The following is a 21,427-nucleotide window of genomic DNA, read 5'->3' on the forward strand; positions in this document are numbered from 1 at the left end:
AATCAAGAGTTTGGTTAAAAAAAAAACTCTGTTTTTTAAATTTGTGTCAAAACATGTTTATTATTATGTTATCATGCTTTTATTGTGTTTTATTTTATTGCTGTGTTTTTTTTAGTTATTAAGGCTTAAATCAAAACAAACCAGCTTCAGTTTGATTGATATTAATTGGAATGTACAATCATTTTGGAACCAAACTCTTCAAATGCTCTCTGTGGTGCTGCGGTTAAAGTTTTTTCAGAATGTCTCAAGCAACACCGACACCTTTTTCAGTCAGGTTTGTTGACAATATGCACTGTTATGTTTGATCAGTGGAGATCTTAAAGAGATGTGGAATTATAACTTTTATCTCTCCCCACCACATTTATGTAAATGAAGGGATATATTCACCTTACCATGGTTTACTTTTGGCCCTTTATTTCCTTATGTCTTAATGCCAATCAAGAAAATGCGCTGTTCCCCTTAAGTAAATACAGGTATGTGATGATGATATACTAGGCATGGTATCAATTTTACATTTTACAATCCTTGCTAGAACTTTTATTGCACTTTTATTATGATATTGGATTACACTTGTAGATAAGCTATCTTTATTGTTGCTCTTAATTATGTTTTAGTTACTTTTTAAACACAAACTGATGGATTGATAAGTTAACAATGCTCACCCATTTCTAAATTTACTATAGTATTTGAAGCTAAACCACAGTTATCACAAATTTACCATTGTCTCATTACAGAAACCAGTTTAGTTGTGATTTTCTATTAAACATATGGTAATACAAATTGCATTAAAGGCGCTCTAAGCGAATCTGTGTGACATCACTTTTTGTTGATGTTTGAACTGTTTTCAAACAAACTGAGCGTAGCTAACTCCTCCCCCTTCCTTCCGTGCTTTCATGAACCACCCAACCCCCAACTCCTTCTTGTCGTTTATTGGCTGGAACACTTTGTTATCGTTTCTGGTGGTAGGTTTGGCCACTGTGTTTTTATTGCAGTTTGTGGAGCCTGGGCTGTCTACAGAGATCGCGTTTTTTTACAGTTTGATCAGCAGTCAGGCAGCAAGCAGATAGTGAGGAGATGTTTGCTGTATGTAACAAAAAAATTTTATGGTCTAAAACGCGTGAATTCACTTAGAGCACCTTTAAGCCAAAACTTTTTTTTGTAAAAGCATGGTTTATATAAGGTATAATTGTGAAATTATAACAAAATATTTCTATAAAATTTAGCCTTTGCTCCCCACGTGCATCAATGAGCCTTGGCCGCCCATGACCCTATCACCGGTTCACTGCTTTTCCTTCCTTGGACCACTTTTGATAGGTACTGACCACTGCGTAATGTGTGTGTGTGTGTGGTTATATAGGGTGGGTATATACTGTAGGTATACAGGTATGACCATCAAAATTATATTTTTAGCTATAATTTAAATTAGCCACAAACAAAATAACTACATTTCTTTCTTTGAGTTTCCTCTCACCTTCCTGCCTGAAAGTCTCATTAGGCGGCTTAGTCTTTGTTTTCTCAGGTGTCAATCACAGATTATTCAGGAGCTTTCACGCCTCCTCGCATATGGCCTTTCAAAACAAAAAGTATTTTAGAAATTCTAAATCAATGTATCGGTTTATGTGAATGAGTGGGCAAAATGATCTTCAAATCATTTTTAAGAAAAAACTCTATAGACTACTAGATCCTGCTTTGAAAAGTCTTGTAAAAACATGTTTATTATGGGTTTTGTGGATTTATCAAAATAAAAATGTCCCCCCCCCCTTAAGATATAATTTCATGGATTTATTTGTACCGTGTCCACACAGATGCGTTTTGACCTAAGCTATCATCAGTGTGTACTGTGAAACACCAAAGAGATTGTTTTTTTCCAATTAAGAAAACATCACAGGTGAACCCCATTCCTCAAATCATCAGTGGACTTAAAATTTTTGCTTTTAAACATTTTTCTCACAAAAATACACACATGTACATGCATGTTACTCACATAATATTGTATCCCAGTTTGTGCTGAACACAGTGTTATGAGACGTTTGCCATTATTATGTTTTTAAACAACTGCAACAAATGTAAGTGCAGGTCAAAACTTCTCAAGGATGCCAAATCACCTAAGGCCCAGAGGGTTAAAAAGCATTTTTTATAAAGCGTATTTAAAAAATAAAATGAAAAGTATCTTGAAGAAACTAATGGCGCTTTTCCATTGCATAGTACCCCACGGTTTAGTTTAGTTTGGGTCGGGTCAGCTCACCTCACTTTGGCGTGGTTAGCTTTTCCATTGAGTTTAGTATCACTTTGCAGTGGGAGGAATTATAGGCGTGTCGTTATATTTGCGCTGCATACGGCTGTGACCTCATACAAGAGAGAGCGTCCTTGTACATTCCCATACATTTATTTATTTATAAGTCCGCCACAAAATTAAAATTGGCCACCATAAATAGATGTTTGCACATCGCGTTTATAACTACCTCTGTCTCACATGACAGTTTCTGTTCAAACACCCGTGGCGTCAGTCGACGGCGCTCCGTGGAGCCTCAATGAAGTTGCATTAAAGCATAAATAATACTGACATGCACGTCGCGAATGTCTGCCACAAACTGCAAGTCTGGAAAAAACTTTTATGTGTTCCTGATTCACAACCTGTGGATGTTTTTCATTGCTAAAAGGGTGTTTGGAAACTTAAAACAGAGCACAGATGACAACATGTTTGCTCGAGACAGCGCAAGCTAGCAGTAAGCTTAAGCTAAAGCTAATATTTTACATAATAGGATGACGGCGCCGATGACGATTCTCTCAGACCAATCAGTGAACTACAGTGTTTACGCGTCACGTTTGGTATCAGTTCGGGTCGCTTGGAACCCCAACCGAGGTGGTACGAAAAAAAGTATCGGGTACTACGAAGTGATCCCAATGGAAGAGCTCCCAAAAGTGGGCTGACCCGACCCAAGCTGGACCGGACCGTGGGGTGCTATGCAATGGAAAAGCGCCATAAATGAACATTAAAATTATTCTGCACATTCAGTTTTATATATTTAACTAAACAATGAATGACATACTGCTTTTCTGGCATTTCACAGAACATTTATTCAGATTAAGACAAAAATAAAGTCTGGTATAATAACCATCATGATAAAAAGCAACTTCATTCAGTTTATTAAACTAGGTGGATCTCTATAATAAGTGACACTCATGGATAACTGAAAATAGGCAAAGAGGCGGGACATGGGTGTAACTGAGGTGCCTGGTTGCTGAAACCTCACCCGCCTAGCTCGACGGTTGTTACCGCAGCAGCAGTTCACCTGTCAGTGGCCATGCCCTTAATTAACTTTAAGACTTAATATAATTTAAACGGATGACTTGCAAAAAAATTCCCCTCGCAGTTGTCATGAAGGGCAAAATCAGCTATATAGACCAAAAACATTTAAACATGAGAGGGTCTATGGGATTGACTCCCTTTTGGAGCCAGCCTCTAGCGGCCAGTTGATGAACTGCAGTATAAGGCCTAGTCCACACGGACACGAGTATTTTATTACTGGAGTTAGTCCTCCAAACAAAAATCTCGTCCACACATGTTTAGATTAAAATAAATTTTCGTCCTCATGAAAAAGCAAAAAAAACGCTATCAAGCGCTGGCAAGTGCATGCCACACCAGCAGGCGGCCTAAAAAAAGTGACCTCACAAGACAAAAAACGCCGGTTTTTACTGTCTACATGACAACCCTGCAACCAGCGTTTCTTAAAATCATCACCCTGGCAGGGGTTTTCAAAAATGTTTTTTTGTCATTTCGATGCAAAAAATATCAGCATAATCAAAAAGATCATTGTAGGTTTGTTTACAATCGCCCAATATGCTAAGATTGCATTACAACATTCTGATTTATTAATGAAAAATAAGCTACTATGATTCAGAAAAATGTAAACAATTATGCTAATATGTTTTTCACACTATTGCCCACCTTATAATATCATGCAAATTAATTCAAGACAAACAGTATTAATGAATACCACGATAAGTCTATTATATCTTATATATTATAGAGCCTAATATATCGGAGACTGTCCTTTTGTGCGGAACAGAAATGATCTAAAGTCTGGTCACCTTGAGTTGAAAAATGAAAGTCTGAAAGCATTCAGGAAGAACTCTTCTATGATTGAAATGTCTAGGAATTGAACCCGATTTAGAGAACATTATTACTGTAAAGTATACCTCCTCGCTCAGATGTTACAGGCAAAACTCTGTAAAAGAAGATGGTGGAAGCACCACAATTTAATTATGTATGTGGTTTTCTATTTACAACTCTGGGATTTTGCCTTTAGAATGAAATGGGTTGTTATTACCTTATTTGGAAGGGTCATGAATAATAAAGTTGAGCTCTGCTCTGATTGGCTGTTTCACAGTGAGGCTCATCGGTAGCTCACATTAGACCTGTTTGAGCAAGTTTTGTTTTTTTCAGTATACACAGTCAAAACTTTAGCCTAAACGCTAGCATATAACTAGCATATAGCGCTAAGTTAACTCAGTAGTCACCAGTTTGTTTTTAGCATTAACAACGTTGTAATTTGTAATTAATTGAATGTATAATTTAATGTTGGGGTGTATCTCGGTTGTCTTTTGCATGAACGAGGTTTACATAAGAAGGAAGAAACAATCATATTTGAGGCTTAAGATAAAGTATGTCATTTCCATATACAGAATTTTTATTATTCTTCTAAGCTGAATAAAGTTTTACATTCTATGGCACCTTTGAGAAAACATGTGAAGTGCTCTGGTGACGGGTATGGGAGTTTTTCTTCCTCAATGAACGCAGAGCTCAGCAGCTCATATCTCACATTACACATATGATCAATGCTTTGATTCTGCTTTGAACTGCTGACACAAGTTGATATGAATGCCACTGTAATATTTATGCAGTAAAGCAGAGCTATGAAGAATCTATCTACTGTATCTACTGTTTACTGTCAACCAGGGTGCGTTCAAACAGCAGAGCTCGGTGCAAGAATACACTGGCCTCTGATAAACATTTTACTGACCACAGTTCTGAGGCCAATTAAAGGCAAAGTTCACAGGAACCTCAAAGGGATATTACAGAAAAGACTACAATACAGTGGAAAAATACCCACAATGCTCTGGGGAGTTATGGAAACAATTACAATACACAAGTGAAATCTCACAGTGGTAAAGATTAAGATCTTTTTAAATGAAAGTTTGTTGAATAAGCCTTGATGAGTGAAAGTTGGAACTGTACCTTTTAAAAGGGTCCTAATTTAGGTACAGATTAGAGGTCTTCTCTGGTCCAAAGAAATCTACCTGACCCGAAATTACCCAAATCACTTTTTACCTGAACCCAACGTGCATAAATCTAAAAAAAAGACAGAATCCGAAACAAACTTGAGTAAATTAGACCCGAGTTCAACCCGAACCAGTGGCAATTTTTTAAACCCAACTATACTCGAATGAAAGAAACCCCGGTGGCCTCGCAACCAATTTGGCCCACTGTTCCATTTATTTTACTATGTTATCTGAAGACGACACCAAGGTAACCACTAAAATGTGCATTTAAAATCGATTGACAGGTGTGTTTCAATGAAAATTTAACTACCCCAGCCAAACAATGGCTGCGTCCGAAAACTCACTTCAAATGCAGTGTGTTTGAAATATAAACAGAGAGCGCCTTTGTGCATTTGTGCAACTTTCATTTGTGATAACTAATCACATATTTGAAAACTACAATACTAATTTCTTGCTAGAAATGCAATTAAAAAGGACATTAGTGCACACACGAGACAGTTTAAAAACACATAAATTTTAAATTACCTAAAACCCAATGCTGCTATTATTATACCTGACCTGTGTCTGAGGCACACGTGAAACTTTTAGACCCGAAACCGCTTTCCACTGTACATGACATTCAGACACAACTGTCAGAGGTCGCCCCTTAGTGGCAATTTTTACCTCACACAAAGTTTTTGATTGAAATACACTAAAATCCATCACTTGAGGTCGGCATATTGCATGCGATGTAGTTGCACAAGTTCAAATTTTTTATGTGTCCAACACTCAAAACGGATCAAAAAAGAACGCATCCGCAGATGGTCGTCTTCTTACACAGCGACTCTCCATATGGATGAATGAATGGCTTCTGTTTATTCGGCCGTCTTTTGTCATTTACAGTGGAAAGGTGTAAATTGAAAAAGTGAAAGCGGCTAAAGTGGACAGGTGAAGACAGATACCTGTATGTACCTTTAAGTTACCAGTATGTACCTCTACCTGCGTGTACCTTAGCGGTACCAATATGCACCTTTTAGGTACAAAAGTGTACTTTTTGAAAAGACACTGCCCCAGTGACAACTTTTGTAGCTTTTTATCTGAGAGTGCACAGCTTTCAAAGTTGATAGCAAATTCTTACAGGCTTAAGCCACCTTTCCACTGTACACAACATTCGGACATGACTGTCGAAGTTTGCCCCCTAGTGGCAGTCGTCATGAAATTTCAGTTTAATCGTAAATCCGGGCCAACATGTAGGTTGTCTACAAACCGGAAGGTTGGTGGTTCAATCCCCGGCTTCACCTGACCAAGTGTCGAGGTGTCCTTGACACATGCAAGGCGCCTAGTTATATCCACGTTTCTCTGTTCCTCTTTTAAAATCAATGCGCTGTCGATATCTTCTAGAACAGACTCGATGGCAGAATCTTCACATCTCAATTCTCCAGCGGCAGCCGTCTTTGTTGTAAGTGGATTCAACACAAGCGCACTTTGGTGACGTGGTTGATTAAGTTACTGTTGATCATCGGTCCGTCATCATATAAAGCCCGCCCTGACAATTTGATTGGTTCGACCAGCCACAACGAAGCGACACCAGACCGAACTTCATGACCTGAAATGTTGTGGGAGGGGCTAAGTTCGGCTGGCACTAGTGCAGCACAATTAATCGCATCGCAATCGCGATGTCAGCCTGTGCGATTATATGACAGCAAAATGTTGCAATTATATTAAATAAATAAATGTGTGGACTTGTTAACACACAACTTTCTGATAACAGTTTGATGATTTTCCTTGCTGTTTAAAAAAAGAAAGAAAAACGAACAAAAAAGGCAATGCACGTGTGGCATGCACGTGTGTGGTGTGCGTCGTCACTTATACCTGAGCGAAGATGGATGCAGAGGAGTTTGACAGTGATCTGGTAGCTAAAAAAAACGATGTCTGTTGTATGGCGGTATTTTGGATTTAGGATTACTGACACTGAGCAGTTGCTACATCACGTGGCAATACGAAAACATTTATAGTTTTACAAATACACATTTTAGCTAAACTGTGTGTGGATTTTCCTTAAAACCCATCAAGTTGACTCATGATACCATTTAGTATAATCGCAATCGCACATCACAATATTAGCATCAATAACCGCAATGGGAAAAATTACCCAAATCGTGCAGCCCTAGCTGGCACCCAGGCTAAGTTTTTGATTGGAATACACTGAAAAATATAAAGAGAAATTGACTGACTATACATCCTCCACAGCCGTACCACCACATCAACTTTTGCTGCAGCACACATGACGCTCACACACACATACAAACAAATAACTATAAAGTTAAGCTTTAACACTGTATTGTAGTTAGTAAGGCTGTTCACCAAGGAAAAGTCTTTTAGAACTAAATGATCAAATGAAAAACGCAGTACCACGTCTCTACAACCTGGCGAACACACTTCTATTGTCATAGGTGCTATCTGCATGATAAGAGGTAACAGTCACACCAGTTGCGGAAGTTCGGCAGCACCTCTTTATCAGTAAACCACACACAGAAAGTTCTAACATGATATGTTTTGATGTTATCTGTCCATGCATATTAAATACTGGGAATTTTCCTGGGGCAAGATCAAAAGCAGAGAAGAAAATGAGACAGTCAGGAAGTGCAAGCGATTTGTTAGAACATACTGTAGAACAAGCAAAGGAAACCTGACAATTGAATCTCATTAGAAAGTAAGTAGCAGATGTTTTGTAGGTGTTCCTGCAACTCAACTGGTGAAGCATTGCGTTAGTAGCACAAAGGTCATGGGTTCAAACCCTAAGGAAGACACCTACGGTACATATGGTATTTCAAAAGCTAGAATGTATAGATTATGTTTGTACTTTTTACATTTTCTTTATTGTTTGTTTTCTCTGGCAATACAATGTACCTTTTCATGCCAATAAAGCACATTTGAATCGAATCGACTGGCTCTCAATGTGTGTGGTGACTGTCCTATTGTGTGCTCATTCCTGCATATCCTGCAGAGTTGAAATAACAGCAATGTTTTTTTATGGGCTTTTCAGTGGACCTTACAGTCCAAAACACAAGAGTAGGGCAGGGGTCCCGCTTGGCTCAATACTGCCACAGGTTCAGTCAATATGTTCAGCAACATATATCCACACACGCATACCAACAACCTACATACACTAAAAACAAGTATTTATAAAGCGCAATTGAAGTGATAGATTTTTTTGTTGCCCTTTCAGCTGGGTTTTTAACTTTGCCAAGGTAATTATTTAAGTCTTTTAAATAATCAGGGTTTAACGAGATTAAGGGAAATGAGAGTGAATACAGGCAGTCTTTTGCTGAATATTATCAAGTTAAGCACTGAAAGGCAAACATCTGGTGAAATGGCAAGGTTATAAATCTCAATGCCTCTTCGCAAGCAAAGAATTGTATTGCTTTCTGCATTTGACATGTTTAATGCTTCTGTTGATAAAAAAATCCTTGTAAACAGATGTTGATGAGTTTGTCTGCGTCCCCAATCAAAATCTTCCTTCGTGATGCGCTGCTTCTCATCCCGAGACATGCCTGCCCACCCCACTTTGTGCCCTCCTGTGTGGTCATGTGACCGAGTGGACAGCAGCATGGAATGGAAGGAATGCGATCGTATGACTGTTTACTCAACCAGCGTCATGAGGAAAAGACCAAAATGTGTGAAGCGTCACACACTCTCTCACACACGTCATGCATGCACTGATACATACCTTACCCTCTCATTTTCTTACATTTTGCTCATTATACAATTTCACTTGCACATAGATATAAAATTGATTTTATACACAGATGCATAAGGACAACTATCAAGATGTTCAAGATACATCATTTCTTTGTTAAAATACTCATTTTGTCATTTATCTGATTATGATGATGACACTAGACACATCAGTAACACCGCCATTTCGAACTAATAATTTTCTTTCCCAAGCTCCACTAAATTACCTGCATCCTCAGTCGGGCCAATCTCATCACTCAGAGTCCATCCATTGATCCTTTGTCATTTACAAACTGCTGTGTTGCGGACTTACACTGAACAAAGTTGATAAGCTTCATTGACAATTATGCAACTGTAGCAGTATACGGTAAACACATACGATAGCTCATCTCATTGCTCAAGTCAATGACTTCCATTCAATAAGTACTAAGATATGACAGCAAGGAAAGCATACATAAATTGCAATGCGATTTACATGTTGCCTTGAAGCTGTTCAGTGTATGAGTGTGTGTGTGTGTGTGTGTGTGTGTGTGTGTGTGTGTACTGTATCTATCTATCAGTCTGTTTGTCTGTTAGAGCGGAGCTCTTTTCATAGCTCTCATCACAAACTAAAAGTCTCAGCTTCTTTAAACCTGTATAGCACCTGCACCCTCATTTGACTTTGGAGAGACCATTTAAAGACCCACAGTGGCAGCTGGTGCTAAGCATTTTTTGGGAGGTGCAAACAAACTCAAAATCAAACCTTTACTGTAGTAATAGCCATTATCAGGTGATGAATATCATTACTGCTTAGCAAAAATGCTGAAAATGTTACTGTTGATTAAAGTCTACAGTTAAAATCAACACACACACAACAAGTAAAGTTGCCTAATCAGAGGCCAGTACGTTTCTATTTGCTTTAATAGCGCAGCACACGCACATGTTTTCCCTCACAACACAAAACACACAGTCCAACAGCCCGAAGTTCCCTTAAATCCAGTGGCATTCTGGCATTTGATGGGTAAATTTCATAAAAAAAAGCAACACAGTCGACCAAGCCATGTAATATACCGGATTATCTGAGCTCTCACTCTTATCATGTCCACGCAAAGCCAGCGACACAAAATTCACACATGCAGACTTTGAAACAGCAAACAGGGAAAACAATAAAAGGCATGACTTACATAGCACCCAGCTAGCCAACTCTGTTTGCCATAACTGCTGGAAGAGCACAGTGTAAGCTTGACCGCAATGACTTGACTCCTGCTGGTCGGTCTGGTCCAAGCCCTTAATCCTTTATTTATTCTAACTAAACTACTTGTAAAGGGTGATTTGTAAGGATAAACGGTCTAATCACGGTCCAATCACATTAGATCAAAAACATTAAAAACAATATCGATTCGCTTACAACATAAGTTGGAAGGTTTGGGGCGCACATTGCTGCGCCCCAAGGGGGATCTGAAACAAGCCAATTGGAGCTCAGGCTCAAGTCACATGCTTTTAACAAGTTTGCTGACCTACAGAGACTCGGTTGGGTGGCACCCCAGACACATGCATATGACACACACACACAAGTTTTTATAAATTATAATATGAATATCAGTGAAATAGTAAAAATAAATAATTTTATTTTGTGTTAATTTGCACTATATATTTAACTTTTTTGGGAAATAAGTAGCTCTCCTCAATGGCCAACTATAAGGGGGCGGCATAATATGCACCTTAATATCACAATACTGCTTAAATATACATTTGTAAGATTTTTTTTATAATCACATAGTAATCACATATAAAAATATTTACTGAAAACCTCATTCAAATATATTTCATTATTGTGGCAGGCTAGAAATGCATTGAAAATACATTAGAAAAACCGGCTTAGTCGTTTTAGAAGTCAATGTGTTGTTTTATTTCCATGTCACTGAACAGAAGCTGATCACTGGCCTACAGCCCACAAGAATCCATTTTACAATAGAGTTCTTAATCAGTAAGTCCCTTTAGGACAAGTCCATCAATTTGGTGACCATATTGGGAAAGCACCTGGGCAGTTATTTCCAGTCATGCAAGTACAGCTCCTATCTACTTAAAGAAAAAACTAAAGCTATGTTCCAAAAAGTTGCAATTTCAAATCTTGAGAAGCTTAAAACAACTGTATTACATTGTATTAACTCAAATCTATGGGACTGAAGCCACCATACACACACAAAGAGTCCGCATACAGTGCACGTGATGCAATTTTCGTAATCAGAAGAATGCACGCATACTGTACACGCACCGCCAGAATTTTAAAACCCCACATAGATTTTGTGTATGCGCCTTCAGGAGAATGTAGTACAGTATGTAGCCCAGGAGATGCATTGCATTTTGTCCCAATGCCCTGCATCTAAAAGCTCCCTGCACCGAGTGTAATAAAGTGTAATAAAGCTGTTCAAAATAGTGATGTTCGGTTCGTAAAATTAAACGTTCTTTTGAGCCAGTTCTCAGGAAGTAAGCGGTCAAGCCATAGACATTATATATATTAAGTTTAATAATCCAAATATTAAGACCATAATCCAGACTGTGAACATGGAGAAAGCAAAGAATACATACACTTACTAACCACAGATAACTGCAAACACAGGCGAATTTGTACACAGACTAATAAAAAATAACAAGACACACCTGGAGATAGGGGTGTAACGATTAATCGTGCAAATGCGCATTTTCTCAATGAATGAATTTGAATGAATTACGGTGAAATCCCGGCACATCTGAACGCCAGAGGGCGCTCTCATGCAGAAACTCCTTTGTGCCACAGAAGTAGCAGCATTACAAACGCTATTGCAGGAAATGTCTACAGAAATATTTAAATCACTGTTCTTCTAATTGTTTCAGGTATTTTCATGATGATAATGACTATTTTGAATGATTTTTATTTAACGAGTGTTGCTTTTTTAAATGCATGTTATAAACGACCCCGACTCATAATGATTTTAGATTGATAAAGACTTCTTACTGACCAAATGCCGTAGTACACGCACAAGCTGTGCATGAAACAAAGAATTGCAGCCTTGCGATTCAGAATCGATTTCAGACATTTTCAATGGGACACGCGATTTAATCGTTACATCCCGTCCTGGAGACAATTAGGGTGGGGAAATGTGACAGGACTACAAAGACCATGACTATGACTATGCATACAAGTCAGAGAGTATGAAGAATTTCATGAATTTTTATCATGTTCATTTGTCTTATAATAAATCACACTTAATTAACCCGTTAAACAAACATCAATAATTAATATTATGTTAAAGGATATCTCACATATGTTCTTCCACCTATGTAAGAACTTTAAATAAGAAGTCACTTTTAAATAAGCTGGTTTAAAGGGAAAGATCATTCCAAAATGAAAATTCGGTCATAATTTACTCATCCTCATGTTGATTCAAACCTGTATAAATTTCTTTGTTTTGATGAACATGAAGAAAGACATTTTGAGGAATGTTTGTAACCAAACCGTTCATGAGCCCCATTCACTTCCATAGTATTCTTTTTCCTACTATAAGTGAATTGGGCTCATGATCGGTTTGGTAACAAATATTCCTCAAATTATCTTCGTGTTCATCAGAAAAATAACATTTATGCAGGTTTGAAACATCATGAGAGTGAAATAATTATGATAATTTTAATTTTCTGGGTGAACGATCTCTTTAAATGATTAAAACTTGATACAAAGTATCCATTAACCTTGCCAACTCTTTCATCCACTAATTCTTGTCCTTTTTATATTTTCATCTCTCTTTGACCCTTCTGAGGGTCTTTCTCTGGTCGAGTCACATGCTGATAGATTTTGACAGCTGTTATCCAGGTCACAGTATCCCTGAAGTCCATGTGTACAAATGTTAAACTCAAACAGCCATTGCAACACAGAACATTGAGAACTAAGCACAATCGGCTTCATTGATATGCCTCCAAACATCATTTTATGGATTCTTATTGAAATCTGCACATGGTACAGAGCATGTAACTTTTTCATTTGACATCAACCCAAATATTTTCAGGTGTCACTAGTTAAAACAGTAAGTGCATTACAGAGATCAATGAAGAGATCTTTCAACCTTTTCTAGGGTCAACAACCTGCGGCAGACCTTTGTAAAGACTGACAGGAAGTAGGATAATGAATAACTTCCTTGAACGAGCCGTACTTCCTTCTGCCGAAAATAATTCAACAGCCTGGCAAAGGCAAAATACATGGAGGATTGAATTCCTGTCTAAACAACCACATCGACACAAACCAAAAAACCAGACCAAGTTATATAAAACAAACCACATCAACTGTGATATTCCAAGCCCAAAAGTAAAAACAGAGAGCTCAATTGAACGAAATAAGAGACTTCACGGCTTATGTTAGCAATTGAGGTAAATACATACTTTTATGTCAAATCTGTTGTGTCAGTTCTGTGAATTATTTTAGAACAGAACTTACAAGCAACAGATATGGAGGAGGAGAATATTATGTATGTTACTGTCCTATTCTTTTAATATCAAAAGATATAAAGAAAGTAGTGAAAGACTGATGTACTGAATTGCAGTGGTTGAAATATTTTTTTATCATTTCAATCGGCCAGTGAATCTTTCTATTCCTTAAATTGGTTGTTCGTAATGAAAATATACTCAAATGTAAAGCCAAAGTCTGACAGACAGTTAAATGATCAATCAGTATTCACTTTTTAAAGTTACATGAATTGATGTTAGGTGTCAGATTCACAGTACGTATGTCTTGTAAAATATTTTCAAGGGTATATTTATAAATAAATATTATGCATTTCAATTTTAATTTAGTTTCACCAACTTTCTGTTTGTCTCTGCTTTGTGTTATACATTTGTACGGCAAATCAGATATACTGCTTTCTTAAAGGGCACCTATTTCATTGCTTAAAAACAAAGTTATTTTGTGTATTCGGTGTAAGTAGTTTATGGTTCAAAAAACACATTATTTTCCACATACCGTACATTTTTGTAGCAAAGGAAATGTGAAAATGTGAATTGGACCATAGGCGCCATTTAATATCAGTACTGGCACTGGCAAAAAAAACAACAACATATCAATCTACCACTAAAAGAAAGATATGAAAATCACAATCATTTAAACTTTAAACAATTTTAAAGACAAATAAGCTACAAAGTCACTCTTATGACAGTATTTTTAACATAAATTACCAAACAATTGGAAGCAAGTATTAACATAATTTAGATTAATCCAGGACTAGGTTTTAGTTATGTTAGGACATTTACAGTATTACACTATTATTGTGCATCTTAAGAAAAATTTGTCACTGATACATGTTATGCAATATGTATTTTTTTGTATTAAGGCATCTTAAACATGCATTTTTAGTCTGGGACTAGGGTATTAGGTATTAAACGATATTAAGACTTTGCAAAGAGGAGGCTAAACAAGGTCATGAAGTGATACCCAATAGAGGTAATGGCAGAAGTGCTGCAGCAGTATTACAGAAAGATTACACAGCACATCCAGTGACGAGGCTGAAAACAAATGCTATGGAGCACAAAATATTAACCCTTTCCATTCTGTGGGACAGGCTATGTTGTACCGAACTGTTGATTATCACATGGTGTCCGTAACACTTGTGAGAGTCAGACCATGTCAAAACTAGGCATGGGCCGGTATAAGATTCTGGCGGTATGATTACCTTTAGCAAAAATACCATAGTTTCACGTGTCATTTTGAAAAGCCTTTAAAGCAACACTATGTAGTTTCCATGTAAAAATGACTTACAGCTCCCCCATGTGGTTGAAAAGCGCAACAGTGCCTGGTATCAGACACTCTTTTGCAGGCAGGGGGGAGGGGCGGGGCTGTGTTTCCTACCCTCCACCACCACTTTCAGAGTGTGCTTGTAGCAGCTAGGAGGCTGCTCAGGTTGCAGCAACAGTACAATTTGTCCAGTTAGAAGTTGTTCTATCACTGAAATAATTTTAGAGACATTATTTAAAGGTAAAAAAACTACATAGTGTTGCTTTAAATTATAATACGCTTTCAAAGAATATATAATATTTTGGTAATGTATATTAAATGTAAACATCAAATCAATCACATGACTTAAAGATTTAAGGAATTTTGTATAAACACAGCTCATACCTTGGAAACGGTATCACAGAACATTTTAGTGGTTTTGAAACCTTGACTGTTTAAAACCTCGGTATACCTTGAAACCGGTAACCGGCCCATGCCTAGTCAAGACTGCTATGTTGCAACACATTCTCACTCCCCAAGGCGTCAAAATCTGAAGCATGTTCAAACGCCTTCAGCATCAATATAAAGACGCGAAGGGTGCCCCTATGCGTCACTATATCGACGAAAGGGGAACTCGGTTGCTTTCATGCTAATCCTTCAGCGCCGGATATAGACGAAAGGGAATCCCGGAAGGTGATGCCATCACGTTATGCGACGATTGGCAGGATCATGCCGCTTCTGGACAGTAACTACTCCAATTTTTTTCCAATTTTTAAACCATTGTCGCTTGGGGTTGGGGTTAGAGTTCTTGTTTGGGTTAGGATGTCTGTATTGGTTTATACTTTTTGTCTTCTGATTTTTAAACCATTGTCGCTTGGGGTTAGGATGGTTAATTTTTTGTATGTAACTTTTTTTTGTTTTTTTGGTTTAGGGTTCAAAGGTCAACACTATATCACACTAATTTAAAAACTATTATCTGTCTGTTTCCTCACTTAGTTATCAGTATCTGTAGGCCAATCTCTAGTTATAGACCACGTATATCATGCCCTCTGACCTCAAATCTTAAACTTTTTCTAATTTCTAGTGTATCTTTAAAAGCAGGCAGCTGCATACAGCCTTGTAGGAGAAGAAAGGAATGTTACGCCTTTTTCACACAGAGATTACGGAAAATACACTGAAATTGCGTCCGGGATTTATCCGGGATCGTTTAATTATTTGTTCATTCACACTGCCAATGATTTTCCGGAATCTGTGCGTGCATTCAATTCAATTCAATTCAATTTTATTTATAAAGCACTTTTCACAATTGTTTAATTGTTTCAAAGCAAATTTACATGAATAGATGCAGGAGAAAACACAGAAAAATCAATTGACAACATAAGCAGCAGAATACAGCGACTAAGATTAAACCGTACTAGTGAGCGTAGGAATAATGTAATGCATAGAAGAGGGTGCTAAGTTAAGCCAATGTCAGCTGACTCCCCAGGGGTTGAAATAAAACCCCTAGGAGAAAACCCCTCCTGGCTTAAAACCCTCCTGCTGCACACAGCATTCACACACATAGCGTAAAGATCCCCTAAACACATGTGCCATATTTTTTTATGGCACATGTGTTTGCTAATTATTTATTAAGAAGTTTGCTAATTATTCATGATTTTTCTTTTGAGAAATCACGCATGTGCATTTTTATGACAAGATCATAAGGAGCATGTGATGCGGTGCTCCCTCCTCTCTACCGATTTTGCAGAAATTTTCTGGGACCAAAGTGCTGTGTGAATGGGGTTTTAGATAACACGGCGGTGAAGCTTTCCATGAGAAAGCAAAACCTCAGCTGGTGTTTTTAAAGTTGAGAAGCGCTGTCTGGCAAGTGTATCATCACAGCACACTGAACATTGCTAGTCACTAAGGGTTCACTCTGGTTTTGTACAAACTTCTAGGTGATATTTTCTTCTAGAAAAGCCAAACATTCTGTCTAGGGATTTAAAGAAGAGGAGAAAAAGAGACAAGCTAAAACAGTCAGTAGCATTTACAGATACAAGTGTCAGTGTGTGTGTCAACCTTGATATTCCCTTATCTTTTCTCTTGTCATATTTGTAAGTATTTCTGTTATTTTTAATGCCCATTGCTTTGGCAGTACTGTACTGCAGTCATGCCAATGAAGTTTGTTTTGAATTTGAAAGAGAGCAAGAGAGAAAAAGTGAGGAAGTTCACCCCAATCACCCACATTCTCCAGCATTCCTCTCTCTCTCTCTCTCTCTCTCTCTCTCTCTCTCTGTAAACCTGGCACACAGCCTCGGGGAAGCCCACACTTCTCAGAAGAGGGGCATATCATTTTCTGTAGTGAATTTATATGTACAAATCTTAGCGTGCATGACCAACAAATTGCTGTGAGAAAACATGGATGTTACATGCACGGTCACTCTAAAGATGAATGTTGACTACCAACCTGTCTGACAAGGTAACAACAACTGACCCTCGTACCGCCACACCTCCAACTTTTCTCAGTCATATATTTGCTTACGGCCTCTCTTGTAGTTACACCTGTCAAAATACTACACATCACAGCCTAACAAACATGTCTAAAAGCATTTGCCTCTCATCCCTTTTGTTATTTTAGGTGTCCAATCCAGCTCCTGAAGATTTAATAGCTGTATTCTGCCAAGTTAACTTTTGCAAACACTGTCTAACACACCTGCCGGTAATTTTTAAATGAACCCCCCAAAGACTAGCTATTTCAGAAGTGTTGAGCTGAGAGTAAACCTTAAAGCAATGTAGATCTCCAAGACTATATTGTAGATATCCAAAGTATATTATGAATAGACCTTTCTCACAGTAACCGGAAATACGTAATCGTCGTGAAAGCGGAGTTCCTGTCAAGCGTCAACACATTAGAAAATCACAAACCCGGGCAAGTTTAAAATGGATCAAAAAGTCTACACAACTTCGTTAACGGATTTGCCAAATATTACATTTGCTGATGTGACACGACTAATAGAGGAAATCTTTTTCCATGAAGAATTTGTCTATAAATATCAAGGTAAGTAGAGAGCGAGTCCAACTGTTACTGAACTGTCAACTAAAATAACACATTATTAGAGTGTCCATTTAAACATAATGTATGTATAGTAGATGATATAGACTACCTTACTAAAACATTATAGGCTGCTTTGAATGAAGCATTATGGTACATATTACCTTCAATTACTGCCTATGGTTTTCCAAGTGAACGTCTTGTGTGTAGCAACAATAACGTTAGCCGTAAGATATCATTATTAGTTAACATTTTTGTCTGGTTATGTCTGTGATCGTATGTTTGTGTGTCGGGGTGAACTCGTTCCAAGAAAAATGGGTAGAGACAGCATTTGGTTGCAAGCGGCGACCCAGTGAGCCCTAAAATGTAGTCGTCTTTAGTGAACGGTTTGCTGCATACATAAGTGCTCCCCTTTCTTATGGTGAAGTTAGGTCCTCAATCTCACCGGATAGCCTGAATCCACTTCTGTCTAACTTCACCATCAACAGGGAATTAATGGAACAGATACGGCTTTTTACATTGCATTGACTGCGGAGGAAGTAGATTTCCGCGACGATTGCGTATTTCCGGTCATAAATACGGAAGTTGTGAGAAAGGTCTATACTGCAACATGGGAAGAAAAACAAACCTCAATATCTCAATATCTTAGGTTTAGTTTAGTGTTAAGTCTGTCTAGTGTCGGAGACTCGTAGTATCTTGTAACTGTTGTTTGCCCCCTTGTGGGTTTTGTTTTCTTTGTTTTGTCCTGTCAATAAAGTGTTTCTTGTTAACCCCGGAATCGTCTGCGCTTGGGTTCTGCCTCCTGTTTCTGACAACCCTATTCTAATTGTTTGTAGGTGTGTCTTGGTTCCCTTGATTATCATTTATATACAGGGTTCCCACGGTTCCTTGAAATCCTTGAAAATTCAAGGCCCTGGGAAGTTTTTGAAAATATACATACATAGATACAGGTCATTAAAAGTGCTTGAATCTATTTTATGCAAGAAGTTTTCTGAAAAACATATTATTCCTTGTGTAGTGTAGGATAATATCATAAAAATTCTAGACTTTTTAAGCACATGTGCTAAACTGTTATATCTTCTGTATGCGAATTTTGATTCATACCAAAATGCTTTTTTGCATAGTTGTGTTTGACACATGGAAACGTTACGTATAACTGTTGTTCTCTGAGAAGGGAACGAGACGCTGCATCTCCCTTGCCATAGTTCCTGCATCCCTGTAACGCTGTTTTTGGCAATATTTCAGATAGCGATATACTTCCTGGCTCCCATGTCACCCGGTCTTTGTTTTTAAGCCTCACCATTGGTTGAATTTGATATACACATTCAGACGCACTTACCATTGGAGGCGTTCCCAAAGTTTCACTGCAGTGACGCAGCGCGAGTTCCCTCGAAAGGGAACCGTAACAATGTATCTTAAAAGGTAACACGATGTAACCTTGATCTTACTTGAAATGTGTCCCCACATTTAGTCCTTGAATTTGAGGGTATTGGACCTGGAAAGTCCTTGAAAGGTCCTTGAATTTGAAGTTAACTAAGGTGTGGGAACCCTGTATATATAGCCCACATGTTGCCTTTGTCTTTTGATGGTTTTGTAGATTTTAGGTGCTGTTTCTTGGTCATGTTCTAAGTTGTATGTCATGTCAGTGCAACTATCTGCACTTAGATCCTGCTTCTACATTTCATGTCTTGACAGCATTCATAGTACCATGCAAATCTGAAGGACAAGTGCTTTTTTATCAAAATTTGGGATGCACAGATCGGATTTTTGTTTGGCTTTTCTCTCTACATTATACATGACGAATGTCTGATAAACTTTATTTTGTATAGATTTCATTTTGTTTTGACAATTTCATTTCTTTTACTACAAGAAAAACAGTGCATTATACAACAGACATTATCCAACTGCTATATAAGTGCCTTTATACAATTACTTAACAGGCTATCAGTTTGTTATATCAGCAATTGATCAAAAATCAGTTAATAAATATTAGATAAATAACTGAAAATACTATTTAAAGTATAGCCTAGACTAGGGCATATAAAGATTGTTATATGTTGTTGACATATAATAAACGTTTTTAAATAAATAAAAATGCATATTTTTCTAAATCTAACGCACACTTTTAAAATAAAGTCCTGTCCCACTGTAACTAATCTTTCCTACTACAGCACTGGGTTTAAAATCCTTCATGGGGCTAAAATAGGAGACTGTGTTTTGATCACTGTGCTTGCCATTTATTCTTCACGGACAACGGTGAAACGAGGGCATTGCTGGATGCCAGGAGGTGCCCATGTGTTTCGGTGCTCCTCTTTGTTATGTAAATAAGGTGTATAGTCTCTGGATAAATGGCTCTGACCACTCCCCACCCCTCTCTTCCTCCTGCGCCTGTGACTGAATTAAAGTCACTGATTCCGCCCTGAGCACGAGCTATATCAACACATCACCACCACTGTCGTCCTGTTAACACATCTATGCCATTAAACTTATATGAAACTATGAGGATAGTATAGTTCACAGACACTACAAAAGCATAGCACTGATTTAAAACTCCTGTATTAAATAATCTATGTCAGATAGTAACACGTTGTGCCAATAGGTGCGCGTTATCTGCTCTATGTGCGTTGACTATTTGTCTCTATTTTAAAGTCCAACATATCTTCTTCCAGAGGTTACTTTAAGGCACATGGCAACGAACCTGTCCTACATTCCCAAACTAAAGCCCCCTTGCTACATATCCGCCCCTCTGAGCAAACATTAGGCTATATTACTTCGTGCGTTTTTTTATTTCGTCATTATTTTAATCAATCCGCTACTCGGTGATGGAGCGCGGAATACGATTTGCAAAAGTGACAAAGATTTGGTGTTATTGTGACATAAAAGTTCAAACCGCACCTATTTTAATAAAAACGAGTAAACTAGAGGAAATTTTAAAAAAAAGAGATAAAGTAAAGGCGATACAAAAAGCTGCAACAAGCAAGGTGCAAAATTTCTCTGTCCAGTCCCTCTACTCACATGTCCTGACAGATACAAAGAAATACACGTTTATACCACCGTTTATAACGCACACACAACGCAACTTGCACGAGAAAACACCAAGTGTTAGACAAATGTTGTCTTTATTACCTTGCACGGATAGTCCACAGTAAGCCAGGGAAAGTAGACAGAAGATCCAGATATTCTCCACCGCCATGTACAGTTTTTGGTTCCAGCAGCGGTGTAAAGCAGTGTGTGCTTTATATGACCGCTATAAGCTACATGCATATACTGCAAATCACATCAAATGTCCTCTTTCACTTATCCCTGCACTGTGCTTCCCTATAAACATAACGTGCTTGTGTTAGTCGGGGAAGAGTCGTCGTGTCTCTCGGCGCCTCATCGCCATGTTGTGTCCAAATGTTAAGTGTGTGTAGTGTGTGTTAGCTCTCTTTACACACACACGCGCGCGCACACACACACACACACACACACACGAGTCCCGCTTTAGGTGTCCACTGGAGCTGCATGAAACGCTGCCAGTGTCCTCACACACCCCCTGTCCATGTCCGCTGCATGCCCCAAATATGCATATATTATTTTGCACTACATTGATTTATTTAGTGATTCAAATCATGTGCTGTGTTGCTGATGTTTATTCACTATTCATGTTATTTCTTTAAAATTTGTTATAACTCTAAAATTAC

At 38.0% G+C, this 21,427-nt stretch overlaps 1 protein-coding gene across 2 annotated transcripts in view; it reads right to left on the reverse strand.

The window, feature by feature from the left end:
- Nucleotides 1-21,202, reverse strand: part of igdcc4 (immunoglobulin superfamily, DCC subclass, member 4) — a 98,680-nt gene extending 77,478 nt beyond the window's left edge. For both annotated transcript variants that reach the window (XR_008644112.2, XM_055203600.2), the window contains exon 1: nucleotides 20,871-21,202. Coding sequence is in view for 1 of the 2 variants with exons in the window: in XM_055203600.2 (XP_055059575.2) it covers nucleotides 20,871-20,937 (67 nt within the window). In the remaining variant the exon portion in view is untranslated. The remainder of the gene's footprint in view (nucleotides 1-20,870) is intronic.
- Nucleotides 21,203-21,427: the final 225 nt, after the last annotated feature.

The sequence above is a fragment of the Misgurnus anguillicaudatus genome, chromosome 21 (assembly GCF_027580225.2).
Source record: "Misgurnus anguillicaudatus chromosome 21, ASM2758022v2, whole genome shotgun sequence".
NCBI lineage: Eukaryota > Metazoa > Chordata > Actinopteri > Cypriniformes > Cobitidae > Misgurnus > Misgurnus anguillicaudatus.